This window comes from Penicillium longicatenatum (assembly GCF_028827895.1).
Source record: "Penicillium longicatenatum strain IBT 33135 chromosome Unknown contig_4_segment0_segment0, whole genome shotgun sequence".
Classification (NCBI taxonomy): Eukaryota; Fungi; Ascomycota; class Eurotiomycetes; order Eurotiales; family Aspergillaceae; genus Penicillium; species Penicillium longicatenatum.
The window spans coordinates 754,856-769,386 of record NW_026643122.1 but is presented as its reverse complement, the minus strand read 5'-3'; the positions used below and the strand labels follow the sequence as shown (position 1 = coordinate 769,386).

The following is a 14,531-nucleotide window of genomic DNA, read 5'->3' as shown; positions in this document are numbered from 1 at the left end:
CCAGACTTGGGAGTGCAGAGTCCAGCTCTGGTTCATTCGACTCTGTGGTCGACAGCAAAGAAAGCGCCTGATTGACTTCACCGGGATTCCTTTGATTACTTGGTGCAGAGTAATTAAGCAAAAATGGAACTGACAATTGGCCCTGTCGCCTTTGATCCGATGTAGCTGTCGCTCGTCTGTGTTGACTTCTCGTTGACACCCGAGTATTGGGTTTAGCGGCTACGGCTCCGAGTGGCTCATCTGTGTGACCGTCAAGACGCTGATAAGTGCAATCAACACCTTGACTCTCACAGGAAGAGCAAGGGTCACTGGCATTGCAAGTGCTTCTGTTTTTTGCGCAGGTGTCACATGATTTTCGATGGCGTCCGGCTTTCTTGGGCAAAGGCTGCTGCCCAATGGTGCAGCTCTTGTAATGGCGCCGGAGTGCGTCTCTAATGAAAATGCTATTAATATTCCAATAGTAATCTCAGGCGTCATATCGTACTGTCTGGAATATTTGCGCCCGCAAAACTCGCACGTCACTTGTGTTTGTGGGTTGTCTAGATAGAGGGTCAGTTTCACGCTTGGATTCAGTATATCTTTCCCCACTTACGTGATGATGCCTCATGTCGTTTGCGATGGCTACGACTGGAGAAATCCTGCCTGCAGATAGAACATCTGTGGCCAGCACTAGACATTTTACGCGAGTTGCCTTTGGAAGCGTTGATGAGTTGATGGCGGTCAGATTCCGCAATTGCCCGCTTACGAAGTCACCATGTGGATAATTAGTCATATATTTTCGACCAGCACGAGCTGAAATACTCAGGCTTGACTATAATATATACAGAAAAGTCCTCCACAGATGACAAGTAGCCTAAGACGAAGCGGGAAGCACCCAAGTGGTGACAGACTCACTCGGAATGTCACCTGACCACTCCTCGCCGCTCTCGGTACTGAGAGTCACGTAAACATCGTTATCAAAAGTATTCTCAATAACAACAGACCGTGTCCCATCGGGGTTCAGTGAGGCCACGGACTGCACACCCCCGCCATTCGAGTAAGTGTAGCTTCCTGTTCCACTCAACACGATAGCGCCAACAGGAATGAATTTACTGAACTGAGCGATCATATAGTATGCCGTCTCAAAGGTATAGCTTCCATCACCATTGATAGTGACGAGACCAGTACAAGTGCCGCATCCACCGCTGGACAGATGCGGACCATCGGCAGAGTTGGTGCCGAGCGTCCATGCTGTCACGCCAGAAGCCCAATTCTGTAGGGGCCCCATCGTGAAATCGGCAGCTTGGTTCCACGAACCGGTAGACGGGGTCCAGCATTCGGTCATGTATTGGTTGACGTCTGGGTTGCTCTCGTGAAATGTGGTGAGGACTGTCCAGTCTACATCGGTCGCGTAGCAATGCCAGGCGACCGAGTCGACATACTTGCCGGCACCGTCAATGACTGTCTGAGGATAACTGGGGACATCTTTTTTAAGTTAGTATGGAGACTTGTTTGAAGAAAGCTATGGAATTACCCGTGTTGTGGTCGTAGGCCCAGACGGCCGTGTCAAGGCCAGCATCAGCAAGAGCAGGGCCAATGTAGTTCTGGATCAGCTCCGCGGACTCCTCCGCATAGACATACATCGTGGGATATCCGGACTGGCTATTCAAGGGCTCATTTTGAATGGTGATGGCGTCAATGGATACGTCGAGACTCTTGTAGGCCTGAATATACTTGACGAAGTAGTCCGCAAATTGACTAGCATACCCCGAGTTCGCGCTTCCCCCGTTCAAGTATCCATCATTCAAGTTGTTGTTCGTTGTGGTCCCATCGATGACACCGTTCATCTTCATCCATCCAGGCGCACTCCACGGCGATCCAAAGATAGTTAAAGCCGACTGGATAGATTTCATGGAGGCTAGCATTTTGGCCATGGCTGTTCCACGGTCTCCGAGATTGAACCCTGAGAGTGATGTGTCTGCAGACCCACCATTGTCATCGTAGGTGTAGGCTGGGTCTCCAGACAGATCAGAAGCACCAATAGTGTGTCTCATCAAAGCAAAGTTGGCACCAGAGTCTGTCATGAGATCGTTGAGAAGAGCTTGGAGGTTTGAGCTGGACAGTGTGTTGAAAGACGTGACAGTCGCATCAGTCACAGCTCCACCAAAGCCCACGATCGTTTGCTTGTGCCCTGAGCTCGTGTCATCGATGCTGAGCTTCCATGTCGAGCTTGAGCCGGGGTCCCCTGCTCCTTGGACAGGTGCGGCAATTGAGGAGAGTTTATAGTTTCCAGCGGAGTTGGAGCTGTAAGCCGATGCCGAGGCTCTCTTTTCCAAGGCGTAGCTAGCAGCAGCCAAGCTGAGTAGGGACACAATAGTGCGCATCTTGACAAAGTCTCGAGTGCCTTGTGTTTGACCCGGAAGAATGATTTTGAATGGCTGGTGTCAAGCTATAGGAATCAGGGACTCTTTATACGCATCAGCCGTTGTAACCTTGGAGTCATGAGTTTGAACATTTCAGGTACGGGATATGAGGTCGCCCCCAATCAAAGAGGGGTGTCAGCATTTAGTGCACGCGGGTTGCCTCAAATCCCTCAAACGCGGGGCCAAATGCTTGGTTCTCACGATGCAACACTGCAGCACTTCGGGAGATCGGGTTTCGGGATTAACTTGATCAGGAAAGTGGTCGGTTCGTTTTCGTTTAGGTCCATCATCGCCCCTTTAATCACGGCTGAATTCTGAACTTCGGCATTTGAACATGAGCACTAAAGCTCTATCAGTCCTAGTCTACTTAGCCGGGTACTACCTCATAGTGCAGCGGGAAAAACTTACCAATTTCTTTTTTTACCATCTCTATAGTTCGCGAAGTGAATTAATTCAAGCTTACATAAGCAACTCCGGCAGAGGAGAAGGTACCATGTATTAATCGAAGACGTCCATGGATCATTCACAGTTAGTGTGGTGTGCTTAATTCCAATGTGTTAAGAGTAAAAAGTAGTTCTTTTCTTCCTGCTAGTTGGCATGAACTAACATACCTCCAACTTTATTTCAATGGCGAACATTCAACTATTCAGGATTATAATATAATTTAGCAGTCTCAAACCCACCTGGCTGTTCTCAAATCTCTGATATCCTTTCATATTATCAACTAAAAGTACCCCTGAATGTACCCCTGAATGTACTCTTCATTGGTATCTCATGAGTCAGGCGACCATTATAACCATCAACCTTTCACACTATCAAATATTTTGGACACCTATGCACCGAGCCGGGTGAGACTGAGCAAATTACAAAAATCCACAGCATGACATCACCCGATAGAAACCTATCAGCGGAGAAGATGACTGCCAGAATTCGATACATCTGTGTCTTGCCAGGTTGTGTATATATATAACCCGACTCTTTGTCTGTCTCTATTGCAACTCGTCGACTCGTCTTGCTGACATATTCCGCGAAAAACCCCTCGACGCTGGCAGCATCCCGTTTGAGACTGTTGTTCTCAAACCGATCTGCTACTAATCCAACAGTTCCAAGGCTTGCTTGAATATAACGGACCTGTTCAAGCTTTGACGCCCAAATCGCCAACACGGTAAGCAGCATGCTAGTCACAACAAAAAGCAAAGAAACAACCACAAATGCAATTAAGGGGGCCATGGGAATACTTGCAACTAGTGTCGTAATTTGCCTTTGCAAAGCTAAAGCCAGTCTTGGTTCAATTCCCTGTGTCCCCATAGCCATGCTGGCCTTGCTGAAAGAGAGGGCAATCATATCCGCAAATGCGCGACTGGTGTTGGTCATAAATAATGCATCTGTCATGGCCTGCTTCACGGGTAAAGTCCAGTCTGTTCCGTAATTTGATATGGTTGCTTGCCATATGTTACTGACGGAAGTATTGCTCGGCCGAGTGTCAAAGCGTGTTATGCTTCCATTCACCCGATCATACTCAACATCGTATACTGTGCTTTTGCACCCGAGGACGAAGGCGATACCGCCGTGTAGGCTACGTAAGAAGTTTGGATTCAAATCGCCACCTGGTGGTATGTTGTCCCACTGGCCTTCCAATAAGGCCAATGAAAATTAATAAGGGTTGTTTGTTCCTGTGGCTATGTATTCGTTGCCAGCAGAGGGTGCGGTAGACATTTGGATGCTTTCATCCGTGAAAAATGCTGAATGTACGCTAGGGTCCAGTATGAACCCATTAAATGCAGAAGAGCAGTTATAGACGACTGTTAAAGCTAAATTGTGGAGATGACAGCGTTGCGAAATAGGAAAGCATGAAGTATGAACACCGTATGTATGCGCGGTGAAGTCGTGCTCGGCAGCGAGATTGTCGGATGGGACGCCAAAGTAGGCGTATGGCTTTCCATTGAGGTCTGTATGCGTGTAAACAGTTGCGTCAGAAGAGGCATTGCTAATCATTTGCAGTGTGGTGGCGATATTCCGAAGATAACTGCCTTGTCCAAATTGAATGCTGCAAAGTATTTGCGCCTCATTTTGCGCCACGGCGGAATTATTTGTAGATAGACATTCTGGGATCAAACCGAAGCTATATCCCATCTGGTCGGCAACAGGCGATACTTGGGTAAACGGTACTGTGGTGGTGACAAAGTGGAGCCAGGTGTCCGCAGCAGTTACTAGAAGGCTAAAACAAACCGATCAGTCTCGTGGGTTGAAGGTTTCCATGCATGTTACTTACCCCAGGGCCGTAGCGAGTATAGCAATACTAGATGTAGTGACAAGAACTGGTGTTTGTGGTTGACGCGTTTTCCTCCATGAAACAAGATATACTATCCAGCTCCAAATCGAACCAAGGGCGCTCCCATCAAGGTATTTGATAGTCAAGCCTAGCTGGTACGGGGTGGGCAGAGAATCCATATGACCTTTTTGAATATTGTTCGATAACAGGCGTGCGATAGGAAAAGAAGCCAGAACCACAATGAAGCCGGATAGCATTGGGGCAAGAGAGCTGCCCCAGGAAGTTGACAAACAAGATGGCGCTGGAGTTCAAGTTGACGTAAATAGCATGTTTGTTGTCTTCTGTAGTGGGGACACGGAGATTTGCGAAGGGGATGTCGCCGTGAACCACTCGAGATCGGAATACCATCACAAGAAATATGATGGTGAGGGCAGTGATAGGAACTGTGACCATTAACCAACTCGTAGCTATATTAGACTGGTAGCTGGTCAATCTTGCTGGGAAAGAAGCAACAGCCTTCTCCTTTCTGGCAGAATGTTGTCATTCTTGACAGCAGCGATTGGGGCGATGTGCGACATGTTTGCGTTGATGGTGGAATCAACAGAACACTGAATATCAGTGTCCTTTTATCTGATACCTCACACCCATTAATAGAGAATGAATGCGCCAAAGAGAGAATTATGAGTTTTAGATACCACCGGTGCTGCGGATCGCCATATGAGCGACCGAGAACCCCTACATACCAGACCAGTGACAGGCAGTGCAAGTGCAGATGTGGGCCAATTCTACGTCAGGAAGACCCTTTATTGAGGTAATTGGAAATTGACTATGGATATTGTTTTCCGACTTGAGTTTTCATACGACTTGGCCGTCATGCTCACCAAAATCCTCGACCGCGCGGGTCTAGCCCCGTGACCCCGTAAGCTAGACGTAAATCCCAAATCAATAGCTGCCATTACTATTTTGATGACCCCAGCATTACCAAGGGGCTATGCAGAATCTTGTGCTACGTATATGTATGTATCTTTGACTAAAAGAGTTGTGTGTTGTGATAAACAAGGCGCATTTGACAGCTCCCTGCAATATGGCGAAACTAAGGCAGAGTTTTCTGGCCCATAGTGACAGCCACCTTTTAGTTTCGAGATGAAGTTCAGATATCCAGGGATCTGCGAGCGTGCATTTTTGAATATTCGGTATCTGCCAGACCTGCTGCCAAAAACTATCTGATCTGCTTACTGAGCCGAGGGGTGGGCTAGGGTGAACCGCTCCGATTCCCCCCTTCAATGGTCTTTGACCGTTCCTTGCCAAAAGTCCCCTCCATCGACATCCATATTCCCCTTTGCAAAGTGATTTTCAGAATCCCTTCAAGACATAATCGGCCTAGTACGTAGTATTAAGTAAAAAGCTGTGTACGTCTAGAATTGCCAAAGCTGCTGAGTTCAGTAAGTGTTCTATCCTAACGGCAATATTTTCAACAGTCCGACGCTAGTTTGGAATATTAGAGCACTTTCAACTCAAAGTCTCTCATCGACGAGGTATCGTCTGTACATGGCGAGCCTTACTTCAGGAGCGTTAGGTTGCCTGCCCAGAGCAACAAGGCAGATGGATCCCATGTGCTCGTTGGTCAAAGCTGTCACCATTTCACGATATTTGTGCCCTTAAGCAAACTAGGCAGCCTGAAAAACCTGTGTGTAAGCTTTCGTCTTCTACTTCTATGTTCTCAACGGGTATCCGTATCTGGTTTTCTTGAGATCAATAAACGCGCTGTACCATTGCATGCTACGAAATTAGGAGCCTATCAAGAATTCTGAAGTTGAGTATCAATTAATGGTATGATGTCTTTGTTCTTTATCGTACCCATAAGGTAGACTTTGCAATCAATGAAGATAACAAGCATTGCTAGCGCCGGCATCTCAAGGCTTGAAAGCTGATTGCCGGGCTTGCGACGGAGGTCCGAGCGAGAAACCAATGAGAGGTTTTACCCTGACTACTATTTTGGAAGAAGGCATGTGCACTAATTTGTCAGAGCGGGCTTTCCCATAGATGTATCTTGTGATGCATAGAATACTCCGTCTGCTCCCGATGCTATCGCTTTTTTGCCGTTGACGTTCAGTTGAAATAAATGTGGCTATATAGCTCCAGTTCCGAGCCTCCGCTATCCGATTTTTCTCAGTCCCTCAAGGATTTTCAACAATTTCAATTTTCTCAGTGCTGAACCATGGCCGCCTCCACTTGCAATGTTCAGCGTTGGCTGGATGCAACAGCCTCAACTGAACATGACTTAGATTTCCTTGGTCATCAGTACCACGGATACAAACATGCCCTTATGACTTGCCTTTCCGGTACATCGATGAATGATATGACAATCTACGAGAGTCTGCACTCGCGGCTAGATAACTCGAATTTCATGAAGTTGGTCGACGCCTGCTCTCCTGTAAAGGAGCTCCTACAGAACCCAGAGTTTTGTTCCACGGTTTGGGTACCAAGGAATGACCCAACAGAGCCTTTCTGGGGCGATATTCCAAAGAAGGATCTTCAGGAGTTCCTTCATAGACACATTTCGCCCGGATTTTCACCCATCTACTTTCTACTCACGGCTCCGACCGATGACACGTTACTGTGGTCACCAGAGCTGAATGGAGTGCAGAGAGTGACTCTCCGTCCTTCCCTGGAGGGAATGCGTATCAACAACTATTCAAAAATCGTTGAATCTGACTATCACGTCAAGAATGGTTTAATTCACTTCATTGATCAGCCAATTCCTCCTGCACCATCGATTAAGGAGCTGATCATGGCATTACCATCACAAGAATTTGGATTTTTCCAAAAGGCGTTTCAACTATCAGATCTTTATCTTGGAAAGATAGGTTACCCTGAAATCCGTGGTGGCTTTACGGTATTCATTCCAACGAATGCCGCCTTTGATAAACTTTCGGAAGCTGAACGAACCCTCATATTCAGCGATGAAGGAGACCCATACCTTAAGAGATTGATAGAATATCATGTCGGAAATTGGCAAACACTTTATTCAAATCGCTGCTACGACGCGGATACTCCACCTGAGCAATTCGCTCATGAGCCTAGTCCAACACCAGATCATACCGTACCTACACCGGAGACCCAAGATGACCCAATTTGGCGAGTGCTCAAAGGCAAGCGGCGGTTTGTCCTTTCTACATCCATTGAAGACCATGATTTATCTGTTGACATTACGCGGGTTGGGGGCTTGATATCAATGAGTGTCAACGGGATAGCAAATGTCACAGTGCAAAATGGGCTGGCTAGTGATGGAGTTTGTCATATTATCGACTCTGTTCTATGTCCAAGTATTCAAAAGCCCGAACAGACGCGCGAGAGAGATACGAGCCTTGATATGCGTGACGTTCTAAGAATGCTTATGCCTGCTACTGATTCTATAGAACTTACCCTCTAGCGTGGCGTCGTAGAGTCTATAATGTTCTTACACGCTTCTATTGATATAGGGGAAATGAGTTTAGTCTAGTTTGTTATCGAAATTACCGAATCGTGAATCCACCATCAACCCGAATATCGGCACCATTGATCATACCACTAGAATCCTAGAACAAAGTTAGAGAAAATCACAAAGACTTTCAGATAGCCCTTACCTGACAAAGAAAAATAACTGAATCCGCAACTTCTTCAGGCAACGCAAACTTGCCGGTCGGAATGTTCTTCAAAAATGCCTCCCTCACAGACGTTTCGCCCCAAGCCTTCTGTCCAAGAGCCGTCCAAGCCACGGTCGGAGACACACTGTTAGAAGTAATCCCGCGAGGTCCCCACTCAGAAGCCATACTCCGTGTCAAGCCAAGCAAACCAGCCTTCGAAGCACAGTACGCACCGTGTTGGTGCAAAGCAGCATGTGCAGCCTGCGACGAAATACTGACGATCCGACCCGGCGGCGGGGGAGTAGTCGAAGATTCCGCTGCCTTCGATGCAGCGAAATACAAACGGGCAAAAGCCTGCGAACAAAGCATCGGACCGAAGATATTGGTGCTTAAATGTTTCATGGTCTCTTCGGGTGGCGTGATCTCCATATCGCTGAGAGAGACATATCCAGCCGTGTTAATCAGAATGCTGGGGAAGGCTCTCTCGGTTTGAGATGCGGTGTTTGGTGACACTGTATCTTTCTCTAGTGCGTCAAACGCAGACTGCACGGATTCGGGAGACGTGATGTCGCACTCGTATGTGCGGATGTCATCGAAGTCCGTGCTGCTTCCATATCCTGTTTCGAGGAGCTGGTCGCGACGAGCAGCCTCAAAAGGCGCGTATAGGATTGCAAGGCGGGCACCTTGCTGCCTTAGCTTTTGGCCGATGCTTGATCCAAGGCCACCTGGCGTGGTTTTAGCTTTGTTGCTCTTAAGGCGGGTCGCCCTTCATCCCTACCTAGGCCGCCGGGTAGAATGGCAAGGCGACGCGCGAATGCCATTATTTTTGCAGATCAGATTGTGACTGCGTATAATTTCTTTCCAGAGACGGAGTTTGGCGTAATGAATCAGCCTATGGTTAACTTTTATGCCAACTTTGACGACCCCTCAAAGTGCGGAGAGACATGACGGTTCAGGTAATGATCGGTGATCTTCCCGACCTTGCAGGGAGAACGACTGACGTCAACCATTCACGTGGGGTCTGTTGTTGGTTCATTTCTGCCCTCGTGTCCCTAATTGTTATTTCGCTATTTCATTTGGACAATCTTCCTGACTTCCGTGGAATTATTGGCATTGCATACCAAATTCTTCCCTTGTCTCCACTGTGTGCTACTTTTCTCATTCGTCAAACATGCTACAATCAATCAATCACACCACAATGCAGCCTGCTATTTAATTAATCAATCAGTATTATACTTTATACTACTTACTCCTAGAAATACATCGTCTACTAGTCCACGATTCGGAACCAGGATTTGGAGAATGACTAGTACCAGGGAATATGGAAAGTCTAATCAACGTGCGGTGTGGTCCTCCACCGCCATAGATACCGAAATCCCCCATATTTGTTCGTGGGTAAACGACTGGTCTACCTGAAGGTGTTTGGTGGTCGCAATGTTCTATTTTTTTCAAGGAAGATGGTGGCTCTCCAGCGTGGATCTGGGTAGCCATTTGGTAAGCCCTGCTTACTACTTCGAGTTCTCTCTAGTCACTCGAGTAGCCTGGTCGGTACTGGTTTATAGTTTATATGCATCTTTCTGGCGCTGGGAGCTGGCGCTCATGGGAGGCTGGGAGGTGGGGAGGACTTGCTTAGGCTGCTCCTTCTGCTTCATCTTGCCATACCCGTAGATGAGACCGCTGAAGAACCCTAGGAGAATAGCCGTGACACTACCGAACGTGACAGGAGCATCGAAAAAAACGATACCGCTGATAGCGAGCGGGAGCTTATTCAGATAGCCGACAAATGAGTAAGTTGTCGACGAAGTCTTACGAATGCACCAGGCAGACGAGTAGGAGATGAAGATGGCACCCAGGCCAGAATAGAGCATGCCAATCATGAGACTGTTACGCGACTCAGCAGGAAAGTTCTTAGCCACGTTGGCCGAAGACCAGTCCTCCGTGGTCAGGGAGCAGATGATCATGATAGGGAGGGAGATCATGTTGTTATAGAACATTGCTGGTCGATTCTTGTCAGTTTGTATCGCAACGCCTGACAATTAATTTAAAACTTACTATCCCAGTCCTTAAAGTTCAATGAGGTAATGAATTTGCGCGTACCCAGGACGTACGAGGCAGTGCAGATGACATTTAGCCCCATCCACGCATACCCAGCATTCAAGGTTGAGATAGCAGTGGCAGACTCAGCCGAGTGCCCAATGCCATTGACAGCGGCCTGGATATCAGCCCATGCAGCGACAACGGAGCTGAGCACCATGAAGCCGAATGACAACAGAAGCAGCGGGGTGACGTTGCCGCCGAACCACAGGATCTCACCATAGGCGATGACAATGATGGTCAAATTCTTGAAAATAGTGTATACCGGAACAGACAGAAATTGAAGAGACTTGGTGCTGGTGTAGATCATGCCAACGAAGAACACAGACACGGGGAGCCCTGATTCAGTGTTAGCACGACCTTGCACAAGCGTCAGTTGGCCGTCGCAGACGTACATCTCTTCGCCTTGCCGCTTTCCAACGCAGCGAGGTTAGGAATCAAGCCCAACTGTTTCAAGACCAGGATTGCAGCAGTGCAGATAACGGACTAACGAATAGCTGTCAGCGGCAATGTCTTATGGTGTCAGATGCGGCGCATACCTGAATGGCCAGATAAAGAAAATTCAAGTTCCAGGACGACCCAGAAACGACATATTTATTCACGACCGTCATACTGATTGAGGAGAAGCAGTAGGCTAGAACAGCAGCGCCAGGGTTTTTCTCCAGTTGGGAGAAAATGCTATCCGTGCCGCTATCGACGCGTGCCCGGTGATGGGGCGCGGGCTCCAGCAGGAGGTTCTCTCGCTCACTGGACTCATCACCCATCGCACTCATCTCGATATCCTCGTTCTTCTTGTTCGACATTGTGGTTTCGTGGTGGGATCGAAAGGGCTGAAACGAAAGGCGCGAGGTTTGCTCTCCCACGGGATGGTCAAAGATAACAAGCGGGGGGGGGATAAGACGGGCGTTAGGACACGTCAGCATTGGAAATGGAGAGTTCCCTTTCTTTGAGGCTACCGAGCAGAGGACTGAGTCGCGAAGGCGACGCGTTGAAATCTATTGAGATTGTAATGGACACGAGTCCTGGTGATGGGCCAAAAGGGGTTAGGTGTTTGGAAGGGGCTCTCGACCCGTGGAACGTGGGGGCGGAGAGAATGCTTCTAGTTCTGGGTCCCACTGCAACCTCATGATTTCCAATTACGCAGCATATAGAAGTGGTGAACAACGAATGGTCCTAGAACAAGAAAAAGGGTCTTTTGTTTGAAAAGAACTGTTCACATTTCTGTTCACATTTTAACTGAGTACTCCGTTAAAAGATGCGTTAGTATCCACGGAACAATTCGATTTCAAAATCTAGCTAGTATGTCCATACAACATGAGGGGGCCGGTCATGTAGACTTCTCTTTACATGCTTTCCACACTTGCTGTTACGCATAATAGTGACGGCAGGTTCGAGGTTTCCTGGTTCGCTTTGACATGTACGAGTTTTTCGGTTGAGACAGCCCCAGGCCTCGATTACATCTCCTTTGATCGTGGGTAGGGTATAGCAGGATACTTGCCTACGGGGCTTTGTTGGCGCGATGGGAGCCTTTGCAGCTAGGTGTAGGACAGAGCCAATCGAAAACACCTATGGATGCCAAGATTACGAATATTCCAGATTACGAAGTTACAAGCCATGGTTTGCCGCGTGTTTCGGCTCAGAAGCCAGCGGGTCGAGAGTCGGTATGCGAGGGTGCAAAGGCCAACAGCGGGAACAGGAGCCGGAATTCCCCTCACGACGAATCATGTCTCATGATGCTCGGGTATCCCTCGAGTCCACATGCGATATGAGGACGCACTCTGTCAACAATGTCATCGGGGACATACAGGATCTCCACTTGGCAGATTCCTTCCCGTGTGAACACCGATGCAGATCCTCACACAGCCCGTGCTGACAGCCAGAAACATTTCCAGCGGCAAACCGTGTCTACAGAAGTAGAGTTAGTAGTATCTGTCCTCAGACTCAGTCTGAGAACAAAGACACCAAGGGAGAGAAATGGGTAAAGCATGCATGTCCTTTCGCTGGTATTGTCCAGATCAAGTTCTAACGGTAATATCTCAGAACGAGACCTTGCTAAGCAAAGTCTCGAACACCCGTCATGCCTGCTGTTGCCTCCAAAGGCTATACATACCCATCATCCAAACTATCAATCGCCAAGCGATCGTTCAGTCTACCGCAGCAGATGCAATCTGATATTGCCATCCCGGATTTAATAGCCCAACTTTACACATCAAACTTCCTTGGATTCAGCCCAAGTAGCCTCCTGTGTCTCGCGCCGAATGGAGGTGTCGGTCTCCGACGCTGTATCGACAGGCTCAAGGTGCTGGAACCATTCGTCTTTCGATTTGCGCCACCACTCTGCGAGCGCGAGAATGGTGACACCACCCATGATAACAATTGCGTAGTTGAAAAGACTCGAGTCCTTGTCAATTTGGCTGTTGGAATACTCTGGTGCACAGAGAACAGCGAACGCAAAGCCATTCCAAACGAACGTGACGACAGCAGCCACCACGCCGAATCGGCCCATGTCCCAGAATCCTGGGCGGAATGTTTTGCGGGTGATGAAAGCGCGACCAATGCCGACAAGACCATAGGCTGCGATGGAGCCGGCGGCCGAAGTTGAGATCAAGCTAGAAAAGGCGACTTGGGACGGCAGCTGGGTACAGAGCAGAAGAGCAGCAATAGTCGAAATGAAAATGACTGCGTTGTGAGGCTGCTTTGACTTTGAAACACGAGCCAACACGTGGCTGTATGGGAAGATTCCATCGCGTGCCACGGCAAAGACCAAGCGAGAGGCGGCAACCAGCGAGATGGAAGTGTTGAGAATACCACCAACCATGGAGATAATAGTCATGACCACATGAGCGTGTGGGCCTAGCGCAAGAGCATACATATTAGTAAAAGGCTGGGGAGCGCTGGTGTTGTAGAAGGTCTCAATGGATGGCATGCAGAACAGGAACAGAATAATGATCGGGAAGCCGCAAAGTGCTGACGCGACCGTTGCCCAGAAGACACCCTTGGCAGCGGCCTTCTTAGCCGAGACTGTCTCCTCTGCAACATGGCCCGAGGCGTCCTCACCCACCAGACAGCTGGCAGTCATGAACCAAGAAAGAACCCAGTTAAGGCTCGGAGTAACATCTCCACCGTTGTAGGTCGAAGTAAACACATACTCGGCCGATTGAAAGCCATAAGTTTGCGATACACCAATCGGGAGCCAGATGAAGTTCAGCAACATATCGAAGGCAATGACAATGACACCAGTACGAAACACCCAGGAATACATGTGCGACGGGAGAAAGTTCAAGCTGGTGGCCACCCCCAGAAAGAACAATGAGAAGATCCAGGCGATAGCTCGTGCACGGACGTCAGATGTGTCGTAGGGGAAGCTCGTATCTGGGTTGAACACAACCACCTCCGACACGAGGTAATTGGCGACACCAAAGCAGTCGCTCGCCAGGAATGCCGTCCATGCAACGAGTGTCCATGCTGCAACCAGGAAGCTTACAAACCTTCCCACCCGTCCACCACCCCAAGAGCGGAATGCCCAGTAGTAGATCGACCCCGCGGCGGGGTAGCTGGAACAGGCTTCAGCAAGGCAAGCGGCGGTAATAATCGAAAGAATACTACCCGAAACCCAGGAGCTCCACCTGTTAAGAATTTGTTAGAGACGGGCCTGGTTGAATGCGAAAGCTGCCCGGGTAGCTCGGGTGTACTTACATAGCAGCAGGACCACCTCCGCTGATTGCAATATAGAATAACAAGCGAATACCACCAATTGGGTAAAGAGCAGAGAATGAGCAAGCAAAATTGTCATAAGAGCCCCATCCTCTCGCTAAAACAGCGCGGTAACCTAGCTTCAACAATTCGCGATCATCTTCGTTTTCTTGGATGTCTTGGATGTCTTGGATGTCTTGGCTGGTCTTGGTTGCCTCAGGGGCCGCGGCAACGTCGAGAGACATGATCATCTGCCAAGCGATAGCAATGTTTTCAGGGATGAAAACTTTTTTTAGCTAATTTTCGGGTGATACGAGCTTGACGAGGTTTATAACCGAATTTTCACAAACAAGGTTTTTTGGCGTCGCGAATCACGTAATCACGGAATCACTGGCGATCTATTACTTCACCGGACGACCTATCCTTGGATCCTCCTAATTAAAG

General features: G+C 48.5%; 7 protein-coding genes across 7 annotated transcripts; 2 read left to right on the top strand and 5 right to left on the bottom strand.

The window, feature by feature from the left end:
* Positions 1-853: 853 nt before the first annotated feature.
* Positions 854-2,363, bottom strand: N7484_007078 (glycoside hydrolase family 30 protein; the record flags this gene model as incomplete). The annotated part of the gene is made up of 2 exons (XM_057117465.1): positions 854-1,464; positions 1,514-2,363. The coding sequence occupies 2 exons, from the start codon at positions 2,361-2,363 to the stop codon at positions 854-856; spliced, it is 1,461 nt and encodes a 486-aa protein (XP_056970500.1).
* An 871-nt stretch (positions 2,364-3,234) lies between these two features.
* Positions 3,235-4,853, bottom strand: N7484_007077 (uncharacterized protein; the record flags this gene model as incomplete). Its single annotated transcript, XM_057117464.1, has 4 exons — positions 3,235-3,256; positions 3,304-4,009; positions 4,268-4,620; positions 4,675-4,853. The coding sequence occupies 4 exons, from the start codon at positions 4,851-4,853 to the stop codon at positions 3,235-3,237; spliced, it is 1,260 nt and encodes a 419-aa protein (XP_056970499.1).
* A 61-nt stretch (positions 4,854-4,914) lies between these two features.
* On the top strand, positions 4,915-5,130 carry N7484_007076 (uncharacterized protein; the record flags this gene model as incomplete). The annotated part of the gene is made up of 1 exon (XM_057117463.1): positions 4,915-5,130. One exon carries the CDS (start codon positions 4,915-4,917, stop codon positions 5,128-5,130), a length of 216 nt encoding a protein of 71 aa, XP_056970498.1.
* A 1,762-nt stretch (positions 5,131-6,892) lies between these two features.
* On the top strand, positions 6,893-8,107 carry N7484_007075 (FAS1 domain-containing protein; the record flags this gene model as incomplete). The annotated part of the gene is made up of 1 exon (XM_057117462.1): positions 6,893-8,107. The coding sequence occupies one exon, from the start codon at positions 6,893-6,895 to the stop codon at positions 8,105-8,107; it is 1,215 nt and encodes a 404-aa protein (XP_056970497.1).
* Positions 8,108-8,189: 82 nt separating this feature from the next.
* Positions 8,190-9,121, bottom strand: N7484_007074 (putative short-chain dehydrogenase/reductase; the record flags this gene model as incomplete). Its single annotated transcript, XM_057117461.1, has 3 exons — positions 8,190-8,252; positions 8,301-9,025; positions 9,079-9,121. 3 exons carry the CDS (start codon positions 9,119-9,121, stop codon positions 8,190-8,192), a joined length of 831 nt encoding a protein of 276 aa, XP_056970496.1.
* A 735-nt stretch (positions 9,122-9,856) lies between these two features.
* Positions 9,857-11,197, bottom strand: N7484_007073 (GDP-mannose transporter; the record flags this gene model as incomplete). The annotated part of the gene is made up of 4 exons (XM_057117460.1): positions 9,857-10,296; positions 10,353-10,733; positions 10,790-10,880; positions 10,934-11,197. The coding sequence occupies 4 exons, from the start codon at positions 11,195-11,197 to the stop codon at positions 9,857-9,859; spliced, it is 1,176 nt and encodes a 391-aa protein (XP_056970495.1).
* A 1,406-nt stretch (positions 11,198-12,603) lies between these two features.
* On the bottom strand, positions 12,604-14,332 carry N7484_007072 (uncharacterized protein; the record flags this gene model as incomplete). The annotated part of the gene is made up of 2 exons (XM_057117459.1): positions 12,604-14,020; positions 14,091-14,332. 2 exons carry the CDS (start codon positions 14,330-14,332, stop codon positions 12,604-12,606), a joined length of 1,659 nt encoding a protein of 552 aa, XP_056970494.1.
* Positions 14,333-14,531: the final 199 nt, after the last annotated feature.